Genomic DNA, 26660 nt, shown 5'->3' with positions numbered 1-26660 from the left:
CTGGGAGGGAGTTTGGGGGTGGCAGGGGTCTCGGGGCTGGGAGGGAGTTTAGGGGTGGGAGGGGGTCTCAGGGCTGGGGCAGGGGGTTCGGGGTGTGGGAGGGGTTTGGGGTGCAGGAGGGGGTTCGGGAAGGGTTCGGCATGCAGGGCTGGGGCAGGGGTGTGGGAGCTGGGAGGGAGTTTGGGGGTAGGAGGGGTCTCAGGGCTGGGGCAGGGGGTTCGGGGCTGGGAGGGAGTTTGGGGGTGGGAGGGGTCTCAGGGCTGGGGCAGGGGGTTCGGGGTGTGGGAGGGGTTTGGGGTGCAGGAGGGGGTTTGGAGTGCAGGGCTGGGGCAGGGGTGCAGGAGCTGGGAGGGAGTTTGGGGGTGGGAGGGGTCTCAGGGCTGGGGCAGGGGGTTTGGGCTGTGGGAGGGGTTTGGGGTGCAAGAGGGGGTTCGGGAAGGGTTCGGCGTGCAGGGTTGGGGCAGGGGTGCGGGAGCTTGGGTGTGGGAGGGGTTTGGGGTGCAGGAGGGGGTTCGGGAAGGGTTCGGAGTGCAGGGCTGGGGCAGGGGTGCGGGAGCTGGGAGGGAGTTTGGGGGTGGGAGGGGTCTCAGGGCTGGGGCAGGGGGTTTGGGGTGTGGGAGGGGTTTGGGGTGCAGGAGGGGGTTTGGGAAGGGTTCAGCGTGCAGGGCTGGGGCAGGGGTGCAGGAGCTGGGAGGGAGTTTGGGGGTGGCAGGGGTCTCGGGGCTGGGAGGGAGTTTGGGGGTGGGAAGGGTTCGGGGTGCAGGGCTGGGGCTGGGGCAGGGGTGCGGGAGCTGGGAGGGAGTTTGGGGGTGGGAGGGGTCTCAGGGCTGGGGCAGGGGGTTCGGGGTGTAGGAGGGGTTTGGGGTGCAGGAGGGGGTTCAGGAAGGGTTCGGCGTGCAGGGCTGGGGCAGGGGTGCAGGAGTTTGGGGGTGGGAAGGGTTCGGGGTGCAGGCTCTGGCCGGGAGGTGCTTACCTCAGGCAGCTCCTGGAAGCGGCCGGCACATCCCCCCTCCGGCCCCTTGGGACAGGAATGCGCCGGCCGCTTCCAGGAGCCACCTGGGCCCCACGGCGCTGCCCACTGGACTTTTAGCGGCCTGGTCACTGGTGCCGACCGGGGCCGCCAGGGCCCCCTTTTGATGGAAAACCAGATGCCGGCTAACCCCACCTCCGACCCCCCTCAGGACTCCTGGGTTCTGCCCTGGCTCTGGGACGAAATACAACAAGATCTGTGGGTCAGGGGACGGGCCCCAGGGCTGGGGTCGGAGGGGGCTGAGGGGCAGGAGTGAGGGACAGCAGCAGAACAAGCCCCAGGCCTGTGCAGTCTCCACCAACCCCCTGATGACCCCTGGGCCATGGTGTGCCCCCCTCAGGGCTCCCCAAACCCTCCCGACTCCCCATCCCCCATTGCCCCCCGCCCCATCTATCCCCCCATGGGCTCTCCCCAGGCGCTCAGGTGGGGAGTCTCTGGGTCCAGGGCTGCTGCTGTTCCCACCGCCCCCCAACACAACCGATTCTCACCAGCCCCAGTCAGCTGGGGAGCCAGGCTGGGAGGCTGAGATATGGGGGGGCTGCACGAGCTGCAGCCCATCAGGTTTGGGTCAGTGCTGGCGCGGGGCCAGGACGGATGGTCTCACCTGTCCTGGGCTCGGCATCGTCCCAGGTTCCCTCCAGGGCCCAGCTCCGGGGGGTAGGGGACACGCTGAGAAGATTGGGGGGGGCTGCACCCCAGACACAGAGACTCTGGAACCCCCCCCCCCCCGAGCCACCTGCGTAGCAGTGATGCTGGGAAGGAGCCAACTGCGGCTGGGGGCTGTCCGGGGGGGGGTCTGGGGGAAAAGCCGAGTGGGGGGAGTAGGGGCCCTGGGTTTGAAGGCCAGCGGTGCGGGGCGTGTTCAGGAACGGCAGGACCCCACCCGGCTCCTCGGGAACTTCCTACCCCTGGAGGAAGAAGAACTCGGTCTGCGGGTAAAGGGGACGCCTCCAGCAACCAGAGAACCCAGGTGTCCGGGCTCCCAACAGCCCCCTCACCTCGTTCTAAGCACTAGACCCCACTCCCCTCCCAGAAAGAGAACCCCGGCATCCGGGTTCCCTGACCACCCCTCTTGCCCAGTTCTAACCACTAGACCCCACTCCCCTCCCAGTACGAGAATCCCAGCATCCGGGTTCCCTGACCGCCCCCCTCACCTCGTTCTAACCACTAGACCCCCCACTCCCCTCCCAGCAAGAGAACCCCGGCATCCAGGTTCCCTGACCACCCCCCCTCGCCCAGTTCTAACCACTAGACCCCACTCCCAGCACGAGAATCCCGGCATCCAGGTTCCCTGACCGCCCCCCTCGCCCAGTTCTAACCACTAGACCCCACTCCCCTCCCAGTACGAGAATCCCGGCATCTGGGTTCCCTGACCGCCCCCCTCACCTCGTTCTAACCACTAGACCCCCCACTCTCCTCCCAGCAAGAGAACCTCAGCATCCGGGTTCCCTGACCGCCCCCCTCACCCAGTTCTAACCACTAGAACCCCCCACTCCCCTCCCAGCAAGAGAACCTCAGCATCTGGGTTCCCTGACCGCCCCCCTCACCCAGTTCTAACCACTAGACCCCACTCCCAGTACGAGAATCCCGGCATCTGGGTTCCCTGACCGCCCCCCTCACCTCGTTCTAACCACTAGACCCCCCACTCTCCTCCCAGCAAGAGAACCTCAGCATCTGGGTTCCCTGACCGCCCCCCTCACCCAGTTCTAACCACTAGACCCCACTCCCAGCACGAGAATCCCGGCATCCAGGTTCCCTGACTGCCCCCCTCGCCCAGTTCTAACCACTAGACCCCACTCCCCTCCCAGCAAGAGAACCCCGGCATCCGGGTTCCCTGACCGCCCCCCTCGCCCAGTTCTAACCACTAGACCCCACTCCCAGCATGAGAATCCCGGCATCCAGGTTCCCTGACCGTCCCCCTTGCCCAGTTCCAACCACTAGACCCCACTCCCCTCCCAGCAAGAGAACCCCGGCATCTGGGTTCCCTGACCGCCCCCCTCGCCCAGTTCTAACCACTAGACCCCACTCCCCTCCCAGCCGCAGAACCCAGGCGTCCGGGCTCCCAGCCCCCACCTTGCTCCAACCCACTTGACCTTCCAATCGCTCCCATTTCCCCATTTCCCGGCCCCGCCCATCACGCGCCCCGACCCCGTGAGAGCTGAACTCAGCAGAAACCGCCCGCCCCACGGCCGCCTGCCCCCCACCATGTCTCCCCATGGCCCCAGCTGCTCCTAGTGGGCCCCCCCCCAGCCCAACCAGCCCCAGCCGGCCTCTTTACGACGCTCCCCACCCAGAACCCGCTGACCCCAGCCTGTTCCCAGCCCTAGAAATTAACCCCCCCCCCAGCTCGTGACTGGCCCCAGGGAACCGGCTTGGACCGGATCCGCTGCTGAGCCCCGAAAACAGGACACCAGAGACCCTGACCCCAGGGAATGTGGGGGAGCTGGGAGCCAGGACTCCTGGGTTCTCTCCATGGCTCTGGGAGGGGAGTGGGGACTAGTGATTAGAGCAGGGGGGTGCGGGGAGGGGGGCTGGGAGCCAGGACTCAGTTCTCTCCCTGGGTCTGGGAGGGGAGTGGGGACTAGTGGTTAGAGCAGGTGGGGCTGGGAGCCAGGACTCCTGGGTTCTCTCCATGGCTCTGGGAGGGGAATGGGGACTAGTGGTTAGAGCGTGGGGGGGCAGGACCCTGGGTTCTCTCCATGGCTCTGGGAGGGGAGTGGGGACTAGTGGTTAGAGCGCGCGGGGGGCAGGACCCTGGGTTCTCTCCATGGGTCTGGGAGGGGAGTGCAGACTAGTGGTTAGAGCACGGGGGGGCAGGACCCTGGGTTCTGTCCCTTTGTGCTGGGGGATAGTTGGTGCGTCACATGCGCTCAGCCACGCGGGGGGGGGGGGGCGGCTAATGAAGGGAACAGCCCAAAGCCGGGGGGGCGGTTTGCTGATTCATGCTGACGTCACTCCTGGGGTGGGGCCCCGGGGAAGTTTGTGCAAAGTCAGGGTCCGGGGGGGCAGCTGGGGGGGGCGGGGCGCTTCTTTCTCTCTCCAATCAGCCTCCCAGAGCCGGGAGCGAACCCAGGCGTCCGGGCTCCCAGCCCCTCCCCCAGTGTGGGGCGGGCGCAGCGGCGGGGGGGCAGGCAGGGCTGGGAAGAGCCGCGGTGGGGCGGGTATAAAGGGGCCTCGCAGCCCCCCTCCCAGACCCCACAGGCTTTTGCTTCAACAGTGCTTGAACGAAGCCTCTGCACCCCGGGACCGGCCTGCACCCCCTGAGCCTCTGCACCCCCAGACCGCCCAGCACCATGAGCTCCCAGATCCGCCAGAACTACGAGCCCGAGAGCGAAGCGGGCACCAACCGCCTGGTGAACCAGCTGTTGCGAGCCAGCTACAGCTACCAGTCCCTGGTGAGCCCCCGCCCCGACCCCTGCACCCCACTGCCCTCCCAGGGCCAGGGAGAGAACCCTGGAGTCCTGGCTCCCAGCCCCTCGCCCCGACCCCTGCACCCCACTGCCCTCCCAGGGCCAGGGAGAGAACCCTGGAGTCCTGGCTCCCAGCCCCCCCGCACCGACCCCTGCACCCCACTGCCCTCCCAGGGCCAGGGAGAGAACCCGGGAGTCCTGGCTCCCAGCCCCCCCGCCCCGACCCCTGCACCCCACTCCCCTCCCAGGGCCAGGGAGAGAACCCAGGATTCCTGGCTCCCAGCCCCGCCCCCCCGTTCCAACCCCTGCACCCCACTCCCCTCCCAGAGCCAGGGAGAGAACCCGGGAGTCCTGGCTCCCAGCCCCCCCGCCCCGACCCCTGCACCCCACTGCCCTCCCAGGGCCAGGGAGAGAACCCTGGAGTCCTGGCTCCCAGCCCCCCCGCCCCGACCCCTGCACCCCACTGCCCTCCCAGGGCCAGGGAGAGAACCCGGGAGTCCTGGCTCCCAGCCCCCCCCCACCCCATTCCAACCCCTGCACCCCACCCCCCTCCCAGCGCTGGGGAGAGAACCCAGGAGTCCTGGCTCCCAGCACCCCCACCTCCTCACCCTTCCCACCTGTGTGTCCCCAGTGCAGGGTCTTTCTCGCCCCCCAGCTCCACACCCCTGGGTGCCAGCTCTGGCTGCCTGGGTCCGTGATTCCCCCCACCCCAGCCCCACCCTCTGTTGTTTACCAGGTGCTCGTCCAGCCTCCATGGACCCTGCCTCTCCCCAGCCATGTTAATCATTAACCACCTGGGGTGGGGCTGTCTCTTGGGGTCAGATCTCTGGCTGGGGGGTCCCTGGATTGGGGAATCTCTAGGGGGTGTCACCCTGATCCCCAGATCTGGGGGACCTGAGGGCAGCCCCACACTCGGGGCTCACTGATGTCTCCCCCCAGGGCTATTTCTTCGACCGGGACGATGTGGCGCTGGCCCATTTCTCCGAGTTCTTCCGGCACCTGTCGGGCGAGAAGCGGGAACAGGCCGAGCGGCTGCTGAGCTTCCAGAATCGCCGGGGGGGCCGCATCCTTCTGCAGGCTATCCAGGTGAGTTGGGGGGGCTGGGGGGAGGGGTGCAGGTTGGGGGTGCTGGGGTCTACGGGAAAGGCTTGAGGGGAATCCCATCTGCCCCCCTGGCACAGGCCTAAGCCCCCTCCCTTCCCCCCCTCCAGAAACCGGAGCAGGACGAGTGGGGGAACGGGGCGGCCGCCATGGACTTTGCCCTGAAGCTGGAGAAAACCATCAACCAGGCGCTGCTGGACCTGCACAAGGTGGCCATGAGCCACGCGGACCCCCACGTAAGTGACCCACCTCAGGAGAACCCAGGAGTCTGGGCCCCCCCCCACCTCTAATCACTAGAACCCCCTCCCCTCCCAGAGGTGGGAGAGAACTCAGGAGTCCTGGCTCCCACCCACCCTGCTCCAACCACTAGACCCCGCTCCCATCCCCGAGGTGGGGAAAGAACCCAAAGTCCTGTGGGGGGGAGGCCTAAGGGGATCCCTGTCTCTAACTCTCCTCTGCCCCCCCAGATGTGCGATTTCCTGGAGACCCACTACCTGGACGAGGAGGTGAAGCTCCTCAAGAAACTGGGCGACCACGTGACCAATCTGCGGCGTGTGGGGGCGCCCGAGGCAGGGCTGGGCGAGTATCTCTTTGACCGCCTCACCCTGGGCGACAGCAGCTGAGCCCCAAGCTGCTCGTGGGGCCGGCCCCTTAAATCCTGCTGCCCAGCTGGGCCGGAGGCCCCCGCTGCCTGCTGATCACAGTGGGACCTGCTCCCTCCAACATCTGTAACTGGCATTGAATAAAGGCTTGGCATTAGCCCTCCAGCTGTGTGAGGTGTCTGACAGGGACCCAGGCGTCCTGGCTTCCAGCCCCTGGCTCCAACCCCTCCTCTCGCAAAGTCGATGACAGAACCCAGGACTCCTGGCTCCCAGCTCCAACCCCTCCCCTCACAAGGCCCATGACAGAACCCAGGACTCCTGGCTCCCCATCCCCTTCACCATCACTGTAAGCCCTGCCAAGGGGGGGGTACATCCCCCTCCCATCATCAGTGCCCCCCCAGCTTGGCATTCCCTAGCTGGTTAATGGGGTGTCTAATGGCATTAATGCCTGGGTGGGGCAGCTGCTGTCCCTGCCCCCTTGTACTGGCGTGGAGTCCTGGGGGTCCCTGCCTCTGCTCCCCCTACCCTATGAGCAGCATCCCAGCAGCACTAGAAGGGGGGCACTCAGGTGCTTGGCTGGGAGGGACCGAGCACCCTGTTGCACCAGTGGTGCTCCCCACAGTCTGACCCCCAGCCTGAATCCCACAAAAGGCTGGAATCCCACCCCAGTGGGGCTGCATCCCAGCACCAGGTGCGGGATCCCCATATAACTAGCATCTGTGCCCCAACTCAGATGGGCCACCTCCCAGCAGTTGGTGAGGGATCCCCATATAAACATGACCCCATGGCCCACCCCAGAGCCTGCTGCATCCCAGCACTGGGGGAGGGGTCTCCGTATACCCAGGCTCCACCCCACTCCATAGCCAGCCCCATCCTAGCATTCGGTGAGGAGTCCTATACCCAGCCCTCATGCCCCACCCCAGAGCCCCGCATCCCAGCACTGGGTGAGGAGTCCCCATATATCCACCCCCACCCTACCCCACAGCCAGCCCCCACGCCCCACCCCAGAAGCGGCTGCATAGCCCGAGCAGGCTGAGGGATGCTCCCCACAGGACACACAGTGCCGACACTGAGTTTAGCTCACGTTTATTCTTAGGCCCGGCCCGGCTCAGCTCCCTGTGGCCCGGGAGAGACAAAAATGAAACCAAGCGACAACATTTGCAACAGCCATAAATAAAAAACATGAGCCTGGGCTGGGGGGGGGGGGCTCACCCCACAGAGGTCCCATGGCACCGGTGGGTGCAGCACCCAGCCCAGGCACAGAGCGGGGGGCCTAGGCATGGGATGGCAGCCCAAACAGCTTTGAAACATGATTTTTCTTGGCTTGGGGTTGCTGGGAAACTGGCAGGCAAGGGGAGCCCTGTCTAGACACCTTCCCCTCCCCCAAAGGTGGCTGCATCTCAGCAGCAGGTCCAGCTTTGTGACCCTTCCCCACCGCTCCCCAGCAGATGGGGCCAGCCAGGAGCAGGGTTCTAGATATCAAGCATCTGGGTTCTTGACTGGTCTGTTATTGAAGGTCTGGGACGGGGTAGAGGTGTGACCAGACTGCACCTGCATGCAGAATCCTGGAGCCTTCCTGCAGCCCCGTTGTCGGCCATGTTCTAGAGCAGCCCCCTCAGCCTGAGCACAGGGTGATCTAGAACCCAGTGACCAAATCCCAAGCCAAGAACGATCAAAACCCTGCAACTCGTTCCAGTTCAGCCACGCTGGTGTCTAGTGAGTTCAAACAACCTAGAACAGGTGCCAGGCAACTTGGGTCTTTAGCATATGTCCCGACACTACTAGAATGATCTAGAACCCTGCCCCCGGCAGCATCATTCCATCCTACACGCAATGCTCTAGAATGATCTACAATGTGATCTAGACCACCTCTTTCCAAGGTGATGCTCGACCACAGGAGTGCTGCAGATCTAGGTAGAGCTGCATTCCAGAAGTCAGGAACCGACCCATCTCCTTTCAGTCACAGTGCCCGCCAGTGCTTCCCCCTTCTCAGAGATGCCATTTGAGACGTCCCCTCCAGAACACCCAACATCCTTCAACATCTCTTGACCGTGCAATGTTCTGGACTGGTCTAGACCATGACAATGTGGACTTCTACATGTAGCCCCACCCCTTTCATTGCACTGAGTCCTAGAGGGATCCAGAACGCTTCAGACTTCACCACCCTCGGTAGCAGGGTCAGTCTAGACTGCTCCTCCTTCTAAACAGCTCCAGCACCCTGCTATGTCACATTACTCCAGAACAATCCAATCAAAATCTGTAGCAGACCCCATGCTCGACTGCTCCAGAACCCCCAGCATCACCCGATGCTGCATTCCAGAATCATGTATGGGTACCCTATGTCCCCAAGACCCATTTTAATACATATAATTCTAGAACAATCTAGCTCCCCAAACATGATAACCCAGGGCTGCCCTGCATCCTTGAGTGAGAAGCATTATTGAATGATCCAGCCCAACCCCACACCTTGAAGCCAGGCCCTGTTCCAGACCAGGCCTCTCTCTAGACCACCGCTGACCTCGCTCCTAGCCCAAACCATTTGAGAGCCCCCCCATCTCTACTGAACATTGGCAGCTGCAAAACACTAGTATGATCCGGAGTGTTGTAGACAACATGGGGGTCATTCTAGGCAGTTTGGAGGGGCAGGCCAGAGCCTATAGTGCACAGGGTCCTGGAGCACCTTGGAGACTGGACTCTAGAACCCCCATGCCACTGAACACAGAAAACCCCCATCACTTTGGGGGTCCCGAAGGAGATCCAGAAGCAAAGGGCAGGAAGGAGATATTCATCTCACATGGAGGGGTCACCCCTGCTTTTGAATGACCTAGAACCTAGCATAAGCCATCTAGAACCCAGCAAAAGGGAAGGGTGGGTTCGTGAGAGGGAGAGCCAGAAGCAGAGGACAGGGAGTGAGAAGGGGTGTTCATACCCATCTCACTGGGGGGCAGGAGGGGAGACCCGGTTTTGAATGATCTAGAACCTAGCACCAGCAATCTAGAACCCAGCAAAAGGGAAGGGTGGGTTCTTGAGAGGGAGAGCCAGAAGCAGAGGACGGGGACAGCACGGGGGTTGCTTATAACTGTTGTGCCTGAGGCGGGGGGGCTCCCTAGTTCTAGACCAGTCTAGAACCCCCTCCCCTAGTTCCTCTCCTCGATGATGGAGCTGCTGGGGCTGCTGGGGTCGCTGGGGCTGGAGGGCATAGTGGGCGTGGAGGCGTTGGAGGAGGTGCTGGCCTCGCTGGAGCCCTTCTTCGGTGGCTTGCGCCACTCGGGGACGGGGCCCGTCATGGCCGGGGGCTTGATGTTGCGCCGATCCTTCTCCGCCTCCTCCTCCTCGTCGTACCGCTCGTCGTCCTCCTCCGTCTCGCTGTGGTGGGGGCTGGAGTGGCGCGAGATGGAGGGCGAAGGGGGCACAGAAGCCGGGCGGGGGTAGCGGAATCCTTGAGCCTGTGTGGGGGAGAGAGACACGTGCCTGGTAGTGCCAGCACCCAGACATGGCCGCACAGGTGGACGGAGACCCCCTCGCCCGGCGCTGAGACGCAGCTCCCCGCGGGGGTTGTGGGGGGTGATGTAGCACTGCATATCCTTTGCAAATGTGTGTGAATATGATGTAACTGGAATATACTTCATGCAAAAGGTCTCTTGGAAGGCACCATTACAAAGGTTGTCCAGTATCAGAGGGGAAGCCGTGTGAGTCTGGATCTGTAAAAAGTGACCAGGAGTCCTGTGGCACCTTATCAAGCAGGGGTAGGCACCCTTTGGCGCACGAGCTGATTTTCAGTGGCACTCGCACTGCACCGCTCCGGGGGGGCTCTGCATTTTAAATTTAATTTTAAATGAAACTTCTTAAACATTTTAAAAACCTGATTTACTTTCCACACAATAATAGTTTAGTTCTATATTACAGACTTCTAGAAAGAGAACTTCTAGAAACATTAACATGTATGACTGGCACGCGAACCCTTAAATCAGAGCGAATCAATGACGACTTGGCACAGCGCTTCTGAAAGGTTGCCGACCCGTTATAGACTAACGGATGTGCTGGCGCATAAGCTTTCGTGGGTGAATCCCCACTTCGTCAGACGCATGTATTCACCCATGTAAGCTCATGCTCCAATACGTCCATTAGTCTATAAGGCAGGGGTCCCCAACACGGTGCCCGCATTTAAATGTGCCTGCAACCTGGCCAGCGGTCGAGCATCTGCCAAAATGCCACCGAATTTCTGCGGCATTTCAGTGGTGATGCCTCTCGACGCCACTTGCCGCCGACAAGCGACATCATCGAGAGGCGTCGCCGCCGAAATGCCGCAGAAACTCAGCAGCATTTCGGCGGATGCTCAACCGCCGCCCTGGTCCTTCGACACCCACCAGACGAAAAGGTTGGGGACCACTGCTGTAAGGTGCCACAGGCCTCTTGGCTGCTTATTACAAAGGTTTATGATCTACTGCGTGTGTTCATCCTATTTGTTTGCACGTGTTGTTTCTACGTTTGGAATTGGGAGAAGATGATAGAAACTTGTATCACGGCTGTCAATATATTAAGAGGAAGCCGTTAAGGGGGCTTCAGATTCAATGACCTGTGAATGGCTGTTTACCTGCAGGGCAGCCCTGGAAATCCCCTAGTTACCACCTGAGCTGGAACAAGGGCTGCACCGAGGCAAGGATGGGCCCAGATTAGGAGGGAGTCTAGGCTGTGAAAGAAGCTAATTGGAACATCCCTGAGGGCGAGATTTACCTGTATTCAGTTTCTTAATGTATTAGGCTTAGACTCGCGTGTTTTGTTTTATTTTTTCTTGGTGACTTACTGTGTTCTGGCTGTTCTTACTTGGAACCACTTCAATCCTAATTTTTATACTTAATAAAATCACTTTTGTTTACTAATTGACCCAGAGTAAGGGATTAATACCTGGTGGAGCAAGCAGCTGTGCATCTCTCTATCAGTGTTACAGAGGGTGGACAATTTATGAGTTTACCCTGCATAAGCTTTATACGGGGTAAAACGGATTTATTTGGGGTTTGGATCCCATTGGGAGCTGGGTGTCTGGGTGCTGGAGACTGGTAACCTGCTAAGCTGTTTTCGGTTCAGTCTGCAGCTCTGGGAATGTGGTTCAGACCCTGGGTTGCAGCAGGCCAGCGTGTCTGGCTCAATAAGGCAGGGTTCTGAAGTCCCAAGCTGGCAGGGAAAATGGGCTCAGAGGTAGTTTCAGCATGTCAAGTGGCAGTCCCAAGGGGGTCTCTGTGATCACAAGGGGCACGCAGGTACCCCTCAGGGCGGGGGGCGCACACAGGGGCTGGATACACAGGAACCCCTGGGGGAGAGGATGCAGAGACCCCTTGGGGCGAGGTGAGGAGAAACAGGAGCTGGGTACACACGGATCCCTCGGGGGGTGGGAGGGCCAAATGCAGGGGCTAGGGACACAGGGACCCCTCACCCAGCGCAAAACACAATACCCTCTGGGGTGGGGTGGGGGCGGGGTATATAGGGGTCCTCGGGAAGGGGCATGGGGGCCTCTCGAGGGGAGCTGCAGGGGGTGCCTTGGGAGTAGAGTGGGGGCTAGGCATGTGGGGCCCCTTGGGAGAGACTGCAGGGGCTGAGTATACAGGGCCCCTTGGCGTTCTCGCACTCACCGCTGTCTCCTCTGGGGGCTCGTAGGTGAAGTTGTCGGGGAAGGCCTTGGCGAGCGCCATGTGTCGGGCAGACATGTAATACTGGGGTGGGGGAGAAGACAAGGGGAATTATGGGGAGCTGGGCCAGGACCTCCTCCTACTCCGCTCCCTTCCGCCATCCCCACAGCTCCCCCGTTCTCCCTGCCCCCAGCCACCCTCCGTGTCAGCCTCCAACAGCAGCAGGTTCTCCCCAAAGGGTCGGTTCCCATGGAGGCTGGAGGGGCGGTGGAGGGGGGGGAAGCTCCACCTGTGATGAAGTGGGACTGTTCTTAATGTTTCCCCTGGATACTGTAGGGGTGCCTCAGTTTCCCCTATGCATTTCTTAAGTCTCTAGGTGGTGGGATAAGGGGGTGTGATTGTTACAGAGCAAAGGGCCAGTGCACATAAATGACCGACACTCTGTCTCCTGGCAACAGAGAGGAGACTTCACCAGAGTCCTGCCTGGCTTCGTAGTGAGCAGTTCCAGAGTGTTGCCCGGGGACTCTGTGACACCACCACCCCAGGAGCCATTCTTCCCCCCTGGCCCCCAGCCAGCAATTCCCCCACATGGCCTGGCCCAGGGATTTCCCACTCCCTCAGCCCCTCTCCTACTCACCCGGCCCAGGTACTTCCAGTCCAGCAGGTCGGAGAGCCGCTCAGTCCGGTTGCGCTGGATGATACGCTGGCGCCGGCTCTGCTGACAGAAGCTGTACAGGAAGGACGTCAGCTGGGTGCACGAATCATCCAGCGCCCGGAACCGTCGGTCTAGGATGTAGATCCCTAGGGGAGGGACAGGGGAGGGAGTGAGAACCCAGGAGTCCTGGCTCCCAGCCCCCTGTCCTCTCCCAGAGCTGGGGCAGAACCTGGCCTCTAATGTTAAATCTCGACCCATTTCTGAGCTAAGTCAGCTGGGAGAAAGAATTTAAAGACAAAAATGTGAACGATCATTGGGAACAGTCCCAAGGATGTTCTGTTAGAGGCCTGAAAAGCCACAATCATGAAGGTAGGTTAAAAAACCAACCAGGCTTATGGGGGAATTGACAGGAACTATACAACAAGTGGAATCAAGGAGAAGGTGATAATAAAGCATTTCAATCAAAAAACAGGGAATTGCAGAAAATTGATAAGGGAAGGTAAAGGACACAAGGCGAAATCTATGACCAGCAGAGTTAAGGACAATAAGTAGAGTTGGTTTATTTTTTAGTGTATTAGGAACAAAATAAATCCTATATCTTGACTTTAGCAAAGCTTTTGATACCATCTCCCACAGTATTCTTGCCAGCAAGTTAAAGAAGTATGGGCTGGATGAATGAACTACAAGATGGATAGAAAGCTGGCTAGATTGTTGGGTTCAACGGGTAGTGATCAACGGCTCGATGTCTAGTTGGCAGCCGATATCAAGCAGAGTGTCCCAGGGGTCGGTCCTGGGGCCGGTTTTGCTCAACATCTTCATTAATGATCTGGAGGATGGCGTAGGCTGCACCCTCGGCAAGTTTGCCGATGACACTAAACTGGGAGGAGCGGTAGATACGCTGGAGGGTGGGGACAGGATACAGAGGGACCTAGACAAATTGAAGGATTGAGCCAAAAGAAACCTAATGAGGTTCAACAAGGACAATGCAGAGTCCTGCACTTAGGATGGAAGAATCCCAGGCACTGCTACAGACTAGGGACCGAATGGCTGGGCAACAGTGCTGCAGAAAAGGACCTGGGGGTTACCATGGAGGAGAAGCTGGATATGAGTCCGCAGGTTGCCCTTGTTGCCAAGAGGGCCAATGGCATATTGGGCTGTATTAGTAGGAGCCTTGCCAGACGATCGATGAAAGCGATTATTCCCCTCTATTCGGCACTGGTGAGGCCATACCTGGAGTACGGCGTCCAGTTTTGGGCCCACACTACAAGAAGGATGTGGACAAATTGGAGAGTCCAGTGGAGGGCAATGAAAATGATTAGGGGCTGGAGCACACGACTTATGAGAAGAGACTGAGGGAACTGGGATTGTTTAGTCTGCAGAAGAGAAGAGTAGGGGGCGGGGGGGGATTTGATAGCAGCCTTCAACTACCTGAAGGGGGTGCCAAAGAGGCTGGAGCTCGGCTGTTCTCAGTGGTGGCAGATGACAGAACAAGGAGCAATGGTCTCAGGTTGCAGTGGGGAGGTCTAGGTTGGATCTTAGGAAACACTATTTCACTAGGAGGGTGGTGACGCACTGGAATGGGTTCCCTAGGGAGGTGGTGGAATTTCCATCCTTAGAGGTTTTTAAGGCCCGGCTTGACAACGCCCTGGCTGGGATGCTTTAGTTGGGGTTCGTCCTGCTTTGAGCAGGGGGTTGGACTAGATACCTCCTGAGGTCCCTTCCAAGCCTGATCTTCTATGAGTGGAGTTGGTCCTTACTAGATGGACAGGATAGAATTGTGAACAACAATGCAGAAAAGCAGAAGCGTTCAGTAAACATTTGCATTCTGTATTTGAGGAAAAGCCAGATCACGTAGTCAGATCATATGATGATGAAACACTGTCCATTCCAGCAGGATCTCTGGAGGAGGTTAAACAGCAGCAGCTGAAGCTAGACATTTTAAAATCAGCATGTCCCAAAAACTTGCAACCAAGAGTTTTAAAAGAGCTGGCTGAGGAGCTCGCTGGACCATTGATCTTCAATAAATCTGGAAACCCTGGGGAACTTTCAAAAGATTGGAAGAAAGCTAATCTGTGACATGGGTAATTATAGGCCTGTCAATCGGATATCGATCCCAGGCAAGATGATCAAGTGGGTAATGTGGGACTTAAAGAATTGAAGGGGAACAATGTAATTAAATCAAATCAATATGGGTCTATGGAAAATAGATCCCATCCAACTACTGTCACATCTTTTCTGGTGAAATTAGAAATCTGAAAGACACAGGTAATGGGGCTGATGTGACTTATTCAGACTTGTGTGGTGCTACACAACATTAAGATCAAGACATGAGAAGATAACACAGTAACATGGCCCACGTTAAATGGATTACAAACTGGCTAGCTGATAGATCTAGCAGGGGGATTGTCAGTAGGGGCACCGCCATGGAAGTGGGCGGGTTTCTAGTGGGGTCTCACAAGGCCCCTCGCCACTGAACGTTTTTATCAGTGACCTGAAGGAAAACATGAAATCCTTGTAGACGACCCACACGCTGGGGGGCAGGGCATGGGAGCCAACGCAGAGAATGAGTCAGTGATACAAGGCGACCAGCTCGCTGCGTAAGCCGGGCCCAAGCAAACGCTGTGTGTTAATATAGCTCCGTCTCGGACCAGAAACGCGGGCAGCATGTACAGGCTGGGGGGGCCTCTCTCCTAGGGGGCAGTGTGGCGGGCAATCAACGGCACCCCCCTGGGCTGTGTGAACGGGGAGCTGGCCCTAGGGCAGCTGGGATCCTGCACCCAGCTCTGGTGTCCACATCTCAAGGACAATGGTGGTAAATTGCAGAGGGGCCGGAGAAGAACGTGAGGGCTGGAAAACCTGCCTGCGAGTGAGAGACCCCCAGGAGCTCTGGCCGTTTAGCTGAGCAGAGAGAAGGGCTGGGGGGGGTGTGTGTGTGTGTGGGGAGGGACATCCGTGGGGAACAGATCCCGGGCGCGTCCGTCGAGCAGAGGCAGGGCTCATGCCCTCCCAGGGCCGGGCGTGGATGCTGGACGCATTCAGCCAGGAAATGAGGCGTCCGTTTTGCCCAGGCAGGGGAACTGGCCAGGGAACAATTCCTCCAGGTGGTGGGGTAGGGGGGCCCGGGACTCACCGTAGGCCGACGGGTCGGCTATATGCTCTTCCATGAAGCAACCGAATCCGGAGAGGTTGGTAGAGATGCTGGGAATCCCCATGACAGTGCATTCAGCTGGCGGGGGGAGAGGGAGGTTAGACCGGGGGTCATGGGGGAGGGGAGCGGGGGCATATACCCCCTTCCTCCGCCCTTGTAGCCCCCTTCTGACCAACCCACGTCCAGAACCACAGAGTGTGATGGCCCAGGGACACCCACCAGCTGGCGTGCAGGGGCTGGGTATACGGGGCCCCCCTCGCCCGGTGCTGGGACACGGCCCCTCTGGGGTGGGGGCTGGTTATACAGGAACCCCTCATCCAGAGCTGGGGATAGAACCCAGGAGCCCTAGCTCCCAGCCCCCTCGCTCTAACTACAAGACATCACTCCCCTCCCAGAGCTGGGGAATAGAACCCAGGAGTCCTGGCTCCTCCCACCCCCGTCTAACCACTAGACCTCACTCTCCTCCCAGAGCTGGGGAATAGAACCCAGGAGTCCTGGCTCCCAGCCCTGCCCCCCCCCGCTCTAACCACTAGAGCCCACTCCCCTCCCAGAGCTGGGGAATAGAACCCAGAAGTCCTGGCTCCCCCCGGTCTAACCACTAGACCCCACTCTCCTCCCAGACCTGGGGACAGAACCCAGGAGCCCTGGCTCCCCCCCGCTGCCGTCTAACCACAAGACATCACTCCCCTCCCAGAGCTCGGGCATAGAACCCAGGAGCCCTGGCTCCCCACCCCCCTCCTCTAACCACTAGACATCACTCCCCTCCCAGAGCCACGGACAGAACCCAGGAGCCCTGGCTGCCAGCCCTCCCCACTCTCCGCCCTGCCGTGGGGGGGAACCCAAGCGCTGAGCGCCCCAGTTCCTTGCCTGGCGTGTAGCCCCACGGCTCGTAGTAGGAGGGGAAGACCCCTAGGTGGCAGCCTCGGACGAACTCTTCGTAGTCCACGGGCAGCAGGGGGCTTGTGGAGGACAGGAACTCGGGGTGGAAGATGACCTGGGGGCAGAGGGGGGGGTGTTATCCCCAGCAAGGCAGCACCCCCCTTGTCCCTCCCCCGCGGGGCTGCTCCTCGGCTCACCTTGACGCGGTCGGCACTGCTGTTAAACAGCCCGAGACGCCGGATGGTGTTGAGGACGGGGTCTGTAGAGTCGTCCAGCATGTTGTGGGTGCAGACGGGCGGGAAGGAGTGACGCTAGCACGGATGGACAGACACCTGTCAGCCTGGAGAGGCTTGGCCGTCGCAGGACTGGACCCAGGCGTCCGGGCTGCCAGCCCCCACAGCTCGATCCCATGAGACCCCACTCCCCTCCCAGAGCCAGGATTGGAGGCAGGAGTTCTGGCTCCCAGCCCCTCCCTTCCCCGAGCTGGGGACAGAACCCAGGAGTCCTGGCTCCCAACACCCATCCCGCTCTAACCACTAGACCTCACTCTCCTCGCCCCGGGAGAGAACCCAGGCGTCCGGGTACCTGGGTGGCGAATATGGCTCTCTTCATCATGGTGAAATCCTCCTTGTCCAGCATCTTGTTCATGTCAGGGAGATTCCCGCTAGGGGGACGGGGGGGGTGTTAGTGTGGTGGGGGGCAGAGCCCAGGACTGGACGCCCCCCAACTCCCATTCCCTGCACCCCACAGCTCCTTGCCCCATAGCCCCCTGCCCCATATATCCCACCTGCCTCCCCCTCCCACCAGCTCCCGCCCTGCCTACAGGGAAGCGGAAAGGCCGGCACAGCCCCCCCGCACCTCACTGCTGCCCTCTGGGCCGCTAAGCTTGGGGGAGCCGGGGGCGGGACTTACACCAGCAGCGACTCATACAGCTTCTTCCCAAACTTTTCCTTCACGGCATTGGCTGTGTCCCTGTGGGGGGGGAGAGAGAGATCCTGAGAGCCCGGACGCCTGGGTTCTCTCCCCAGCTCAGGGGGAAGAGAATGGGGTCTGGTGGTCAGAGCAGGGGGGCTGGAAGCCAGGACTCCTGGGTTCTCTCCCTGGCTCTGGAAGGGGAGTGGGGTCTGGTGGTTAGAGCAGGGGGGCTGGAAGCCAGGACTCCTGGGTTCTCTCCCTGGCTCTGGGAGGGGAGTAGGGGCTGGTGGTTAGAGCAGGGGGGATGGAAGCCAGGACTCCTGGGTTCTCTCCCTGGCTCTGGGAGGGGAGTAGGGGGGAGTAGGTGCTGGTGGTTAGAGCGAGGGGGAGCCCAGACGCCCGGGTTCTCTCCCCAGCTCAGGGGGGAATGGGGTCTGGTGGTTAGAGTTGGGGGGGAGCCAGGACTCCTGGGTTCTCTCCCTGGCTCTGGGAGGGCAGTGGAGGCTGGGAGCCGGGATTTCTGGGTTCTCTCCCTGGCTCTGGAAGTGGAGTGGGGGCTGGTGGCTAGGGCAGTGGGGGCTGGGAGCCAGGACACCTGGGTTCTCTCCCCGGCTCTGGGAGGGCAGTGGGGTCTGGTGGCTAGGGCAGGGAGGGAGCCAGGACTCCTGGGCCCTGGGGGTGCTCACCAGAGCTGCTTGCGCACGGCCTGCCCCTTTAGGCTCTCCACGTTGAAGTTATTGGTCCGAGCCGGCATGATGAAGAAAGTCACCACAGTCACCTGGCTGCCGTTTACCTGCGGGGCGGGGGGGGGGGGCAGAGGGGGTGAGTGGGGGGACGGGCCCCCAGGGCCATTCCCCAGCAGGGATGGGGGCTCCAGGAGCAGCTCAGCCCCGTCCCAGAGACACCCCCTCACTTCCCCCTGCCCAGCTAGGAAACCCGCTACGGGCCCCATCTACCCTCTGCCGCCAGGGGTTTGTCCGACCCCTTCTGAGCAGGCCCCACCTGAGATGGCAGGCAGTGGGGGGCCTCTCACCCGAACCCCCAGCGTCTCCTCCCCCCCAGCGGGCAAGGAACCCCCATTACTCGGAGCAGGTAGTTGAGCCGGGCCAGTGCCTCCAGGAAGATGTCGGCCCCCTTGTTGGAGAATTCATAGCGCCCGGCGATGAAGAAGAACAGGGTCTTGTCCAGATTAAAGTCCAGGTGCCTGGGGCAGAGAAACCCCTGAACGTCCAGCCCCCGCACCCCACCCCAGAACCAGCCGCATCCCAGCGTCAGGCGAGGGGTCCCCATATACACAGCCCCCGCGCCCCCACCCCAGAGCCAGGCGAGGGGTCCCCATATACCCAATCCCCACGCCCCACCCCAGAGCCAAGTGCATCCCAGCGTCGGGTGAGGGGTCCCTGTATGCCCAGCCCCTGTGCCCCACCCCAGAAGGGCTGCATCCCAGCCCCAGGTGAGGGGTCCCCATACACCCAGCCCCTGTGCCCCCATCCAAGATTCAGCCACATCTCAGAGCCAGGCAAGGGGTCCCCATATACTCAGCCCCTGTACCCCAGCCCAGAGCCAGCCAGATCCCAGCTCCAGGCGAGGGGTCCCCATATATCCAGCTCCCACGCCCCACCCCAGAGCTAGACGCATCCCAGCGCCAGGCGAGGGGTCCCCGTATACCCAGCCCCTGCACCTCACCCCAGAGCCAGATCCCCACCTAGGAGGAGTCCAATTGCCATACTGCACCTAGCACTGGGGTGAAGGGGGGGCAGGATTTGATCTCACATGCCCCCTTAATCCTCTACAGCACCTCAAGGGAGTAGTAAATAGACAACAGGTGCAGTATTACCAGCAGCCAGAAGGGGGCGCTGAGGGGAATTCCAGGAGGGTAGGAGTAGAGTCCCGTGAGTTGGGGGGGAGAGGGACTGGGAGCCAGGATGCCTGGGTTCTATCCCCAGCACTGGGAGGGGGGCTGGGAGCCAGGATGCCTGGGTTCTATCCCCAGCTCTGGGAGGGGGCTGGGAGCCAGGATGCCTGGGTTCTACCACAGGGGCGACGGGGATACTGTTCCAAGATTGCATCTATGGGACCGAGCAGGCTGGGGCGCCCCAGAAGCCCGGGAAGTTGGGGTGTCAGGGACTCACCCATAGAAATGCCCCCGGACGAACTCCTGGATGTGGGCCTTGCTCTGGGCATGGAGGTTCTGGAACTCGTGCATGGCAGAGAATTTCTTGACATTCAGGCCGTTGGGGGTCACCAGATCTGAGGGGCAGTGGGCAGGAAAAGGGGGGCACCGGAAAGCAGACACGGGGCAGCCATTAGTGGGAAATAACCAGGCCTGGGATTGCCTGTTCTTCCCCACGCTGTTCTATGTGGCTGCTCAACAGCTCCCGCGCTCCACCCCAGAGGGGGCGAATCCCAGTGCTGGACGAGGGGTCCCTGCATACCCAGCCCCACAGAGGGCCCCGCGCTCCACCCCAGAGGGGGCGAATCTCAGTGCTGGACAAGGGGTCCCTGCATACCCAGCCCCACAGAGGGCCCTGCGCTCCACCCCAGAAGGGGCGAATCCCAGTGCTGGACGAGGGGTCCCTGCATATCCAGCCCCCGCGCCCTGCCCCAGAGGGCTCTGCGGCCCCAACCCCTCACCAGGTTTTCTCTTGAGCAGGTGTTCAGCTTCCACGGCCGTGATCTGGGACACGGTGGTGAAGACGTGGGTGCAGTGAACAGCGGCCCGCTCCATGCAGTACCGGTGGTAAATCTGCCGGTCCCCGGCCTCCTTGTCCACGTTAAACTGGGGCCCGGGAGGAGGGGGGCAGTGAGACAGGACAAAGTGGTAACGCCCCAGAGGAGGGGAGAGCATGGGGAGAGGGGGCAAAGGGAAGCCAGGACTCCTGCGTTCTTTCCCCGGCTCTGGGAGGGGAGTGGCATGTAGTGGTTGGGGATGGGGGGAGCTGTGAGTCAGAACTTCTGGGTTCTCACCATGGCTCTGGAAGGGCAGTGGGGTGTAGCAGTTAGAGCTGGGAGTTAGGACTCCTGGGTTCTCTCCATGGCTCTGGAAGGGCAGTGAGGTGCAGTGGTTAGGGCAGGGGGGGACTGGGAGCCAGGACTTCTGGGTTCTCTCTCCGGCTCTGCGAGGGGACCATGACCCCCGGAGCACCCCCCGGGACTCACGGCATGCAGGTTGTTGTAGAAGTCGACGCTGCCCGCGCACAGGTAGCGCCCCAGCAGCGTGGCGTGGGTGGTGAAGATGGTGGCCACCGGCAGCTTGCGGATCCGGCACAGGATGAGCCCGACGCCCGCCAGCCACTCGTGGAAATGGCCGATGACAAACGGCTTCTCCTCGCACTGAGCCACAAACTGGGGAGAGAGAGAGACAGAGCCCGGTCAGGACGTCTGGGTTCTCTCCCCGCGCTGGGAGGGGAGGGAAGGGGGGGTCTGGTGGGTCAGAGGGGACTGGAAGCCAGGACGCCTGGGTTCTCTCCCTGGCTTGGGGCAGGGGGCGCTCTGCTAGGAGACAGGACGCCTGGGTTCTCTCCCTTGCTCTGAAAGGGGAGTGGGGTCTGGTGGGTCAGAGCGGGGTTGGGAGCCAGGACACCTGGGTTCTATTTGCAACGCCCCAGGAAATGGGGCGCTCAGGGGACAGCAGCAGGCTGGGGTAGGGAGCTCTGTGGGCAGAGCTGGGGGCTCTCGGGCAGCATCTCTCCCCACCCCACCCCGCACCTCGCCGAGGAACCAGGCGGTGAGGAAGCCGAAGAGGACGGCGTCGTTGGCCTCCCGGTCGTACCAGGGCACCCCGATGGTGCAGCTGTCCCACAGCTCCGTCTTCCAGCGGTCCAGGCTCCAGGCCGTGGCCCCCACGTCCAGCAGCACCACGTAGGGCCCCCCCTCGATGAGCCAGCGCCCAAAGTACACCTGGGGGGGCAGGGGTGAGAGGAGCCCCGGGGCTTCCACACCACACCCAGAGGACCCCCAAACCACACCCAGGGGCCCCCCACTTGGGCCCCTGACACCGAGCACCCAGCAGAACCCCAACCCCCAAACCAACCGCCCCAGGGCCTCTCCCCACCACAGGCACACGGACCAACCCCCCTTCCCCCACTGAGCCGCCATACCCAGCAGGGATCACCCCCCACAACTGTCACCTTGGGGGTACGGGAGACTCCCCCCAAGAATGGGGTTGGGGCCACATGGCAGTAGCCACTTCCTGACCCCGTCCCCCATGTTGCCCTCCCCCCACCCACTCAGGATCCCAGGCCCCCCACCCTAAGGAGGGGACTTTAGGGCAGATATTTTGAGCACCAGGGAAAAACATCACGTGTGTGTGGGGGAGTGACCTTTCCTGGGGGGTAACCTGAGCCTGGCTACTAAAGATAGCCCCCCTCTGGGGACCCGGCCAAGGGGGGAAGCGGGGGGGCTGGGCATCCCAGAGGTGCCTGCTGGGTGGGGGGAATTAGACACCCCAAAACAACAGGGACTGGGCGTGACAGGATTTCCAGGGGCGGGGGGTTCTGTTCAACCTGCTTAAGTGGGGGCAGAACTCTCGGGTTCTCTCCCCGGCTCTGGGAGGGGAGTGGGATCTAGTGGTCAGAGCTGGGGGGCTGGGAGCCAGGACTCCTGGGTTCTCTCCCCGGCTCTGGGAGGGGAGTGGGGTCTAGTGGTCGGAGCTGGGGGGCTGGGAGCCAGGACTCCTGGGTTCTCTCCCCGGCTCTGGGAGGGGAGTGGGGTCTAGTGGTCAGAGCGGGGGAGGTGGGAGCCAGGACTCCTGGGTTCTCTCCTGGCTCTGGGAGGGGGGTGCAGGAATTGTTCTGGTCAGGAAGAGGGAGACCCCAACATAGAGGTAGAGGAAGTGGTGGGGCCCCCCTTGGACCCTGGGGAGCAGCAGGGGTCACATCAGTCCCCGCCCCCACCCCAAATCACAAGGAAGCCCCCAAACACCCCCCAGCTGTCACTTCTCCGGCTACGGTGCTGGGGGGGGTCCTCCTCGCTGGCAGCGACTGGCGCCCCGGCCCGGCCCTCACCTTGCAGCCCTTGGCGTTCATGGAGTCGATGGTGCGCCGCACGGCCGGGTGGGGCGGGTCGATCAGCTCCACCTGGGTGCGCACGTTCTGCTCCAGGTAGGGCCCCAGCAGGAAGTAATTCTCCCCCCACTCGTCTGACGTGATCTTCGCCTTGGTCTGCAGCACCGTGTAGATCCCCCCCACTGTGGGGGGGGCGGTTAGAGACACAGCCCTGCATGCACTCACCCCTGCCCCTGGAGGAGGGGGCCCATACACATCCTGCCCCTTTATCTGAGGGATGCGGGTCCCCCCTCGATACACACCCTGTCCCCCACACCAGGGACTCCCTTGCCCTATCCCAGCAGGCCTAGCAGGATGCAATGCATTGTGGGACCCCCAGCAGCAGGGGTCCCTCCCCCATTGCCTCCCTTGCCCCATACTTGCCCAAGCAGGGCTCTCAGCCACCCAAGTCCCCAAAGCAGGAGACCCCTCCCACCTCCCCAACTCTAGCTCCACCCCTGGTCTAAGCCCCCCCACCCAAGCCTTGCCCGGTTCCCCCCCAACTCCCAGAGCCCCCTGCCCAGGGCTGCCCCACAGCACAGTTACCCCACCCCAGCTCAGACTGGCCCCTTCTCTGCACTAGCGTCTCCGCCCGCTGGCCTGGGCCCTAGCCGCCCCTGCAAGAGGACCTGGGGGGCAGGAGGCATTGGGGGGATCACAAGGTTGCGCCTGTTCCCTACAGCCAAGGCTTGGGGGGGGGGTCCCAGCGCCAAGGACAGCTCCAGCCAGTGCTCCCAAGTGCTGGGACACGGCCCCCTGGGTGGGACAGGGGGCTGGGTATATGGGGACCCCTGGCCCACTGCCGGGATGTGGCCCCCTCTGGGATGGGGCATGAGCTGGGTGTGGGGGACCCCTTGCCTGGGCGGAGTCACAACCCCTCTGGGGTGGGGTGAGGGGCTGCTAAACAGCCATAGAACAGTTTAGGACAAGAAGTGAAGCAAGCAGCAGGGAGCTTCAACTCGGAAGGCTCAAAGCCAGGGCAGGACACCCCAGAGATACTGCCACCCTCGCCACCAGCCCAGCACCCTACCGGGGCCAGCACAGCCTGCCAGGGAGAGCACCCCCTGCTGGGCCCCTGCCCTGCCACCCACCAGCCCAGCACCCCCTGGCCATTAGTACTGGCCCCAATGCCCCAGCGCCGGCAGGGGGACGCCGGGCTGCAGGGGAACCTGGGGCTGGTCCATCTCTGCCCCGTGCCCCCAGTGGGACCCCATGGCACAGAGCCAGCACAATGGGCCCATTAGATGTAACGAGGGAACGCGGCTCGGCCGAGGGGGCAGCAGGGCTGCGGGGATGGGGGGGCCTTCCTCCCACTGGGCCCTGCTCCACCGGGGGGCACAGAGCCAGGCCCCCATGACCCCTGCCCCCGCTCTTCCCCTAGGCTTGAATTTCCTGCTCCTCACCCCATAGGAGGATGCCAGGGACACCTACACCCCAAGGGGCTGGGCTCTGCCCCACAGGAGCCATGGCCCAGCAGCTCACAAGGCAACCTCCTGGGCTCCCAGCCACTGGACCCCCCTCTCCTCCTAAAGCCAGGGAGAGAACCCAGGTGTCCAGGCTCCCATCCCCCACTGCGCTAACCACTAGCCCTCTCTTCCCTCCTTGAGCCAGGGAGAGAGCCCAGGTGTCCAGGTTCCCATCCTCCGCTGCTCTAACCACTAGCTCCCCCTCCCCTCCCGGAGCCCGGGAGAGAACCCAGGCATCTGGCTCACCTTTGTTGGCCACCTCCCAGGCCACCTCGAAGAGGACTGCATTCTCCAGGTCGATCTCATTTTCCCAGTCCTCCAGCCCCGTCAGGGAGGTGACGGAGATGCTGCGGGCCAGGGGCATGGCGGCTGAGGCTGGGGGGCAGCGCTTCGCCAAAGGGGGGGGTCTGTGTGGTGGGCTGGGGAGACAGAAAGACCTGATCAGCCCTGCTACCCCCACAGTGTAGGCCCATGGGGGTGGGCTGTCAGAGCCCTGGGACACCCTCCGCACCGCCACCTCCCAGACCCATGGAGGGGGGGAATCAGAGCATTGGCTGGTGGGGAGCTGGGGTTGGGGATAGGTGGGGGCTGGGGGGATGCAGGGGGCACAAGGGGGAAGAGGTTGGGGGATCATGGGGGGCTGGGGGAAGAGGAGGGGGAGGGGGCTAGGGGATGGGGAGGGGGTTGGGGGAAATGGAGGGAAGGGGCTGGAGGGGGGACATGCGGGGCTGGATGCTGGAGGGATGCAGGGGGTACAGGGGGAAGGGGGATCATGGAGGGCTAGGGGGAGAGGGAGGGGGCTGGGGGACATGGGGGAAAAGGGTCTGGAGGGGGAAATGGGGAGGCTGGGGAAAGAGGAGAGGGAGGGGGCTGGAGAAGGGGGGATCATGGGGAGAAGGGGCTGGAGGAGGAGGGACATGGGGGGGCTGGATGCTGGGGGGATGCAGGAGGAAGGGGTTGGGGGCTGGGGGGCTGGGGGAAGACGACAGTGAGGGGGCGGGGGAAGGGGCTGGAGAAGGGGGGACATGGGGGGCTGGATGCAGGGAGTACAGGGAGAAGCGGTTGGGGGGATCGGGGGGCTGGGGGAAGAGGAGGGGGGCTGGGGAAGGGGCTGGAGAAGGGGGGACATGGGGGGCTGGATGCTAGGTGGAGGCAGGGGGCACAGGGGGATGGGGTTGGGGGATCGTGGGGCTGGGGAAAGAGGGGACATGGGGGGCTGGATGCAGGGAGTACAGGGAGAAGAGGTTGGGGGATCGGGGGGCTGGGGAAGGGGCTGGAGGAGGGGGGGACATGGGAGGCTGGATGCTGGGGGGATGCAGGGGGAAGGGGTTGGGGGGTCGGGGGGCTGGGGAAGAGGAGAGGGAGGGGGCTGGAGGAGGGGGGATTATGGGGGGAAGAGGAGGGTGCTGGAGAAGGGGAGACATGGGGGAAGGAGCTAGAGGAGGGGGACATGGGGGGCTGGATGTTGGGGGGATGCAGGGGGTGCAGGGGGAAGGGGTTGGGGAATCGGGAGGCTGGGGGGAAGAGGAGGGGGCTGGAGAAGGGGAGACAGGGGGAGGGGGCTGGAGGAGGGGGACATGGGGGTTGGATGCTGGGGGGATGCAGCGGGTAAAGGAGGAAGGGGTTGGGGGATCGGGGGGCTGGGGGGAAGAGGAAAGGGGACATGGGGGGCTGGATGTTGGGGGGATGCAGGGGGAAGGGGTTGGGGGATCGGGGGGCTGGGGGAAGAGGAGGGGGCTGGAGAAGGGGAGACAGGGGGAGGAGCTAGAGGAGGGGGACATGGGGGGCTGGATGTTGGGGGGATGCGGGGGGTACGGGGGAAGGGTTTGGGGGATCGGGGGGCTGGGGAAGAGGAGGGGGCTGGAGAAGGGGGGACATGGGGGCTGGATGTTGGGGGGATGCAGGGGTACAGGGGGAAGGGGTTGGGGGATCGGGGGGCTGGAGGAGGGGGATGGGGGGGAAGAGGAGAGGGAGGAGGCCAGAGGAGGGGGCTGGATGGGGGGGGCACCAGGGCGCTCTCACCCCCCCCACTCACCTCCCCGTAGCGCCTCCAGCCCCACCGCAGCGCCAGTCTCAGACTGACCCCGCCCCTCCCCCATCTGCTGCACCGGAGCCCCGCCCACAGCGGGTGTGGCCCGACGGCGCCCCGCCCCCCTGCTCTACCGCGACTCTGAGTGGAGCGCTCGCAGGATCCCGGGCTCTGATTGGCTGACGTAGCCGGAGACCGGCCACGGAGGGACACGTGGGGAAGGGCTGGGTACGTGCTCCAAGGTCTTAAAGGGGAAGTGTCGCCAATTCCAGGAAGGAGGGAGGGGAGCCGGGCAGGAGGGGGGCGGGGAGGGGAGGGCAGAGGTCAGAGGAAAGGTATGGGGAGGAGTGGAGGGATCTGAGCAGGGGTACAAGGGGGAGGGTGGAGTGGGGTCAGGGGAGGGGGAGGGGTGGGGTGAGAGGAGGCGGTAGGAGGGGGAAAGGCGGGGTCAGAAGAGGAAGGGGCGGGGTCAGAAGGGGAGGGGCGGGGTCAGGGGAGGAAGGGCGGGGTCATGGGGAGGAGGGCCAGGGGAGGAGGAGGAGGGGCGAGGTCAGAGGAGGAAGGGGCGGGGTCAGGGAGAGGAGGAGGGGCGGGGTCAGAGGAGGAAGGGGCGGGGTCAGGGGGAGGAGGAGGGGCGGGGTCAGAGGAGGAAGGGGCGGGGTCAGGGGGAGGAGGGCCGGGGGAGGAGGAGGAGGGGCGAGGTCAGAGGAGGAAGGGGCGGGGTCAGGGGGAGGAGGAGGGGCGGGGTCAGAGGAG

At 62.6% G+C, this 26660-nt stretch overlaps 2 protein-coding genes across 2 annotated transcripts; one reads left to right on the top strand and one right to left on the bottom strand.

Annotated features, from left to right (window-relative positions):
• The first annotated feature begins 4210 nt into the window (after positions 1-4210).
• Positions 4211-6308, top strand: FTL (ferritin light chain). The gene is made up of 4 exons (XM_050927756.1): positions 4211-4425; positions 5380-5526; positions 5652-5777; positions 6009-6308. Exons 1-4 carry the CDS (start codon positions 4324-4326, stop codon positions 6162-6164), a joined length of 531 nt encoding a protein of 176 aa, XP_050783713.1. The 5' UTR covers positions 4211-4323; the 3' UTR covers positions 6165-6308.
• Positions 6309-7213: 905 nt separating this feature from the next.
• Positions 7214-26016, bottom strand: GYS1 (glycogen synthase 1). Its single transcript, XM_050927690.1, has 17 exons — positions 25911-26016; positions 24122-24294; positions 22371-22552; positions 21073-21264; positions 20524-20709; positions 19999-20143; positions 19497-19614; positions 18448-18568; positions 18051-18157; positions 17362-17421; positions 17035-17113; positions 16647-16760; positions 16438-16564; positions 15553-15648; positions 12405-12568; positions 11771-11851; positions 7214-9589 (listed from the first exon to the last, which is right to left on the bottom strand). The coding sequence occupies exons 2-17, from the start codon at positions 24237-24239 to the stop codon at positions 9281-9283; spliced, it is 2199 nt and encodes a 732-aa protein (XP_050783647.1). The 5' UTR covers positions 24240-24294; positions 25911-26016; the 3' UTR covers positions 7214-9280.
• Positions 26017-26660: the final 644 nt, after the last annotated feature.

This window comes from Gopherus flavomarginatus, chromosome 18 (genome assembly GCF_025201925.1).
Source record: "Gopherus flavomarginatus isolate rGopFla2 chromosome 18, rGopFla2.mat.asm, whole genome shotgun sequence".
Classification (NCBI taxonomy): Eukaryota; Metazoa; Chordata; order Testudines; family Testudinidae; genus Gopherus; species Gopherus flavomarginatus.
The sequence above is the reverse complement of the archived record's forward strand: the minus strand, read 5'-3'. Positions and strand labels throughout refer to the sequence as shown.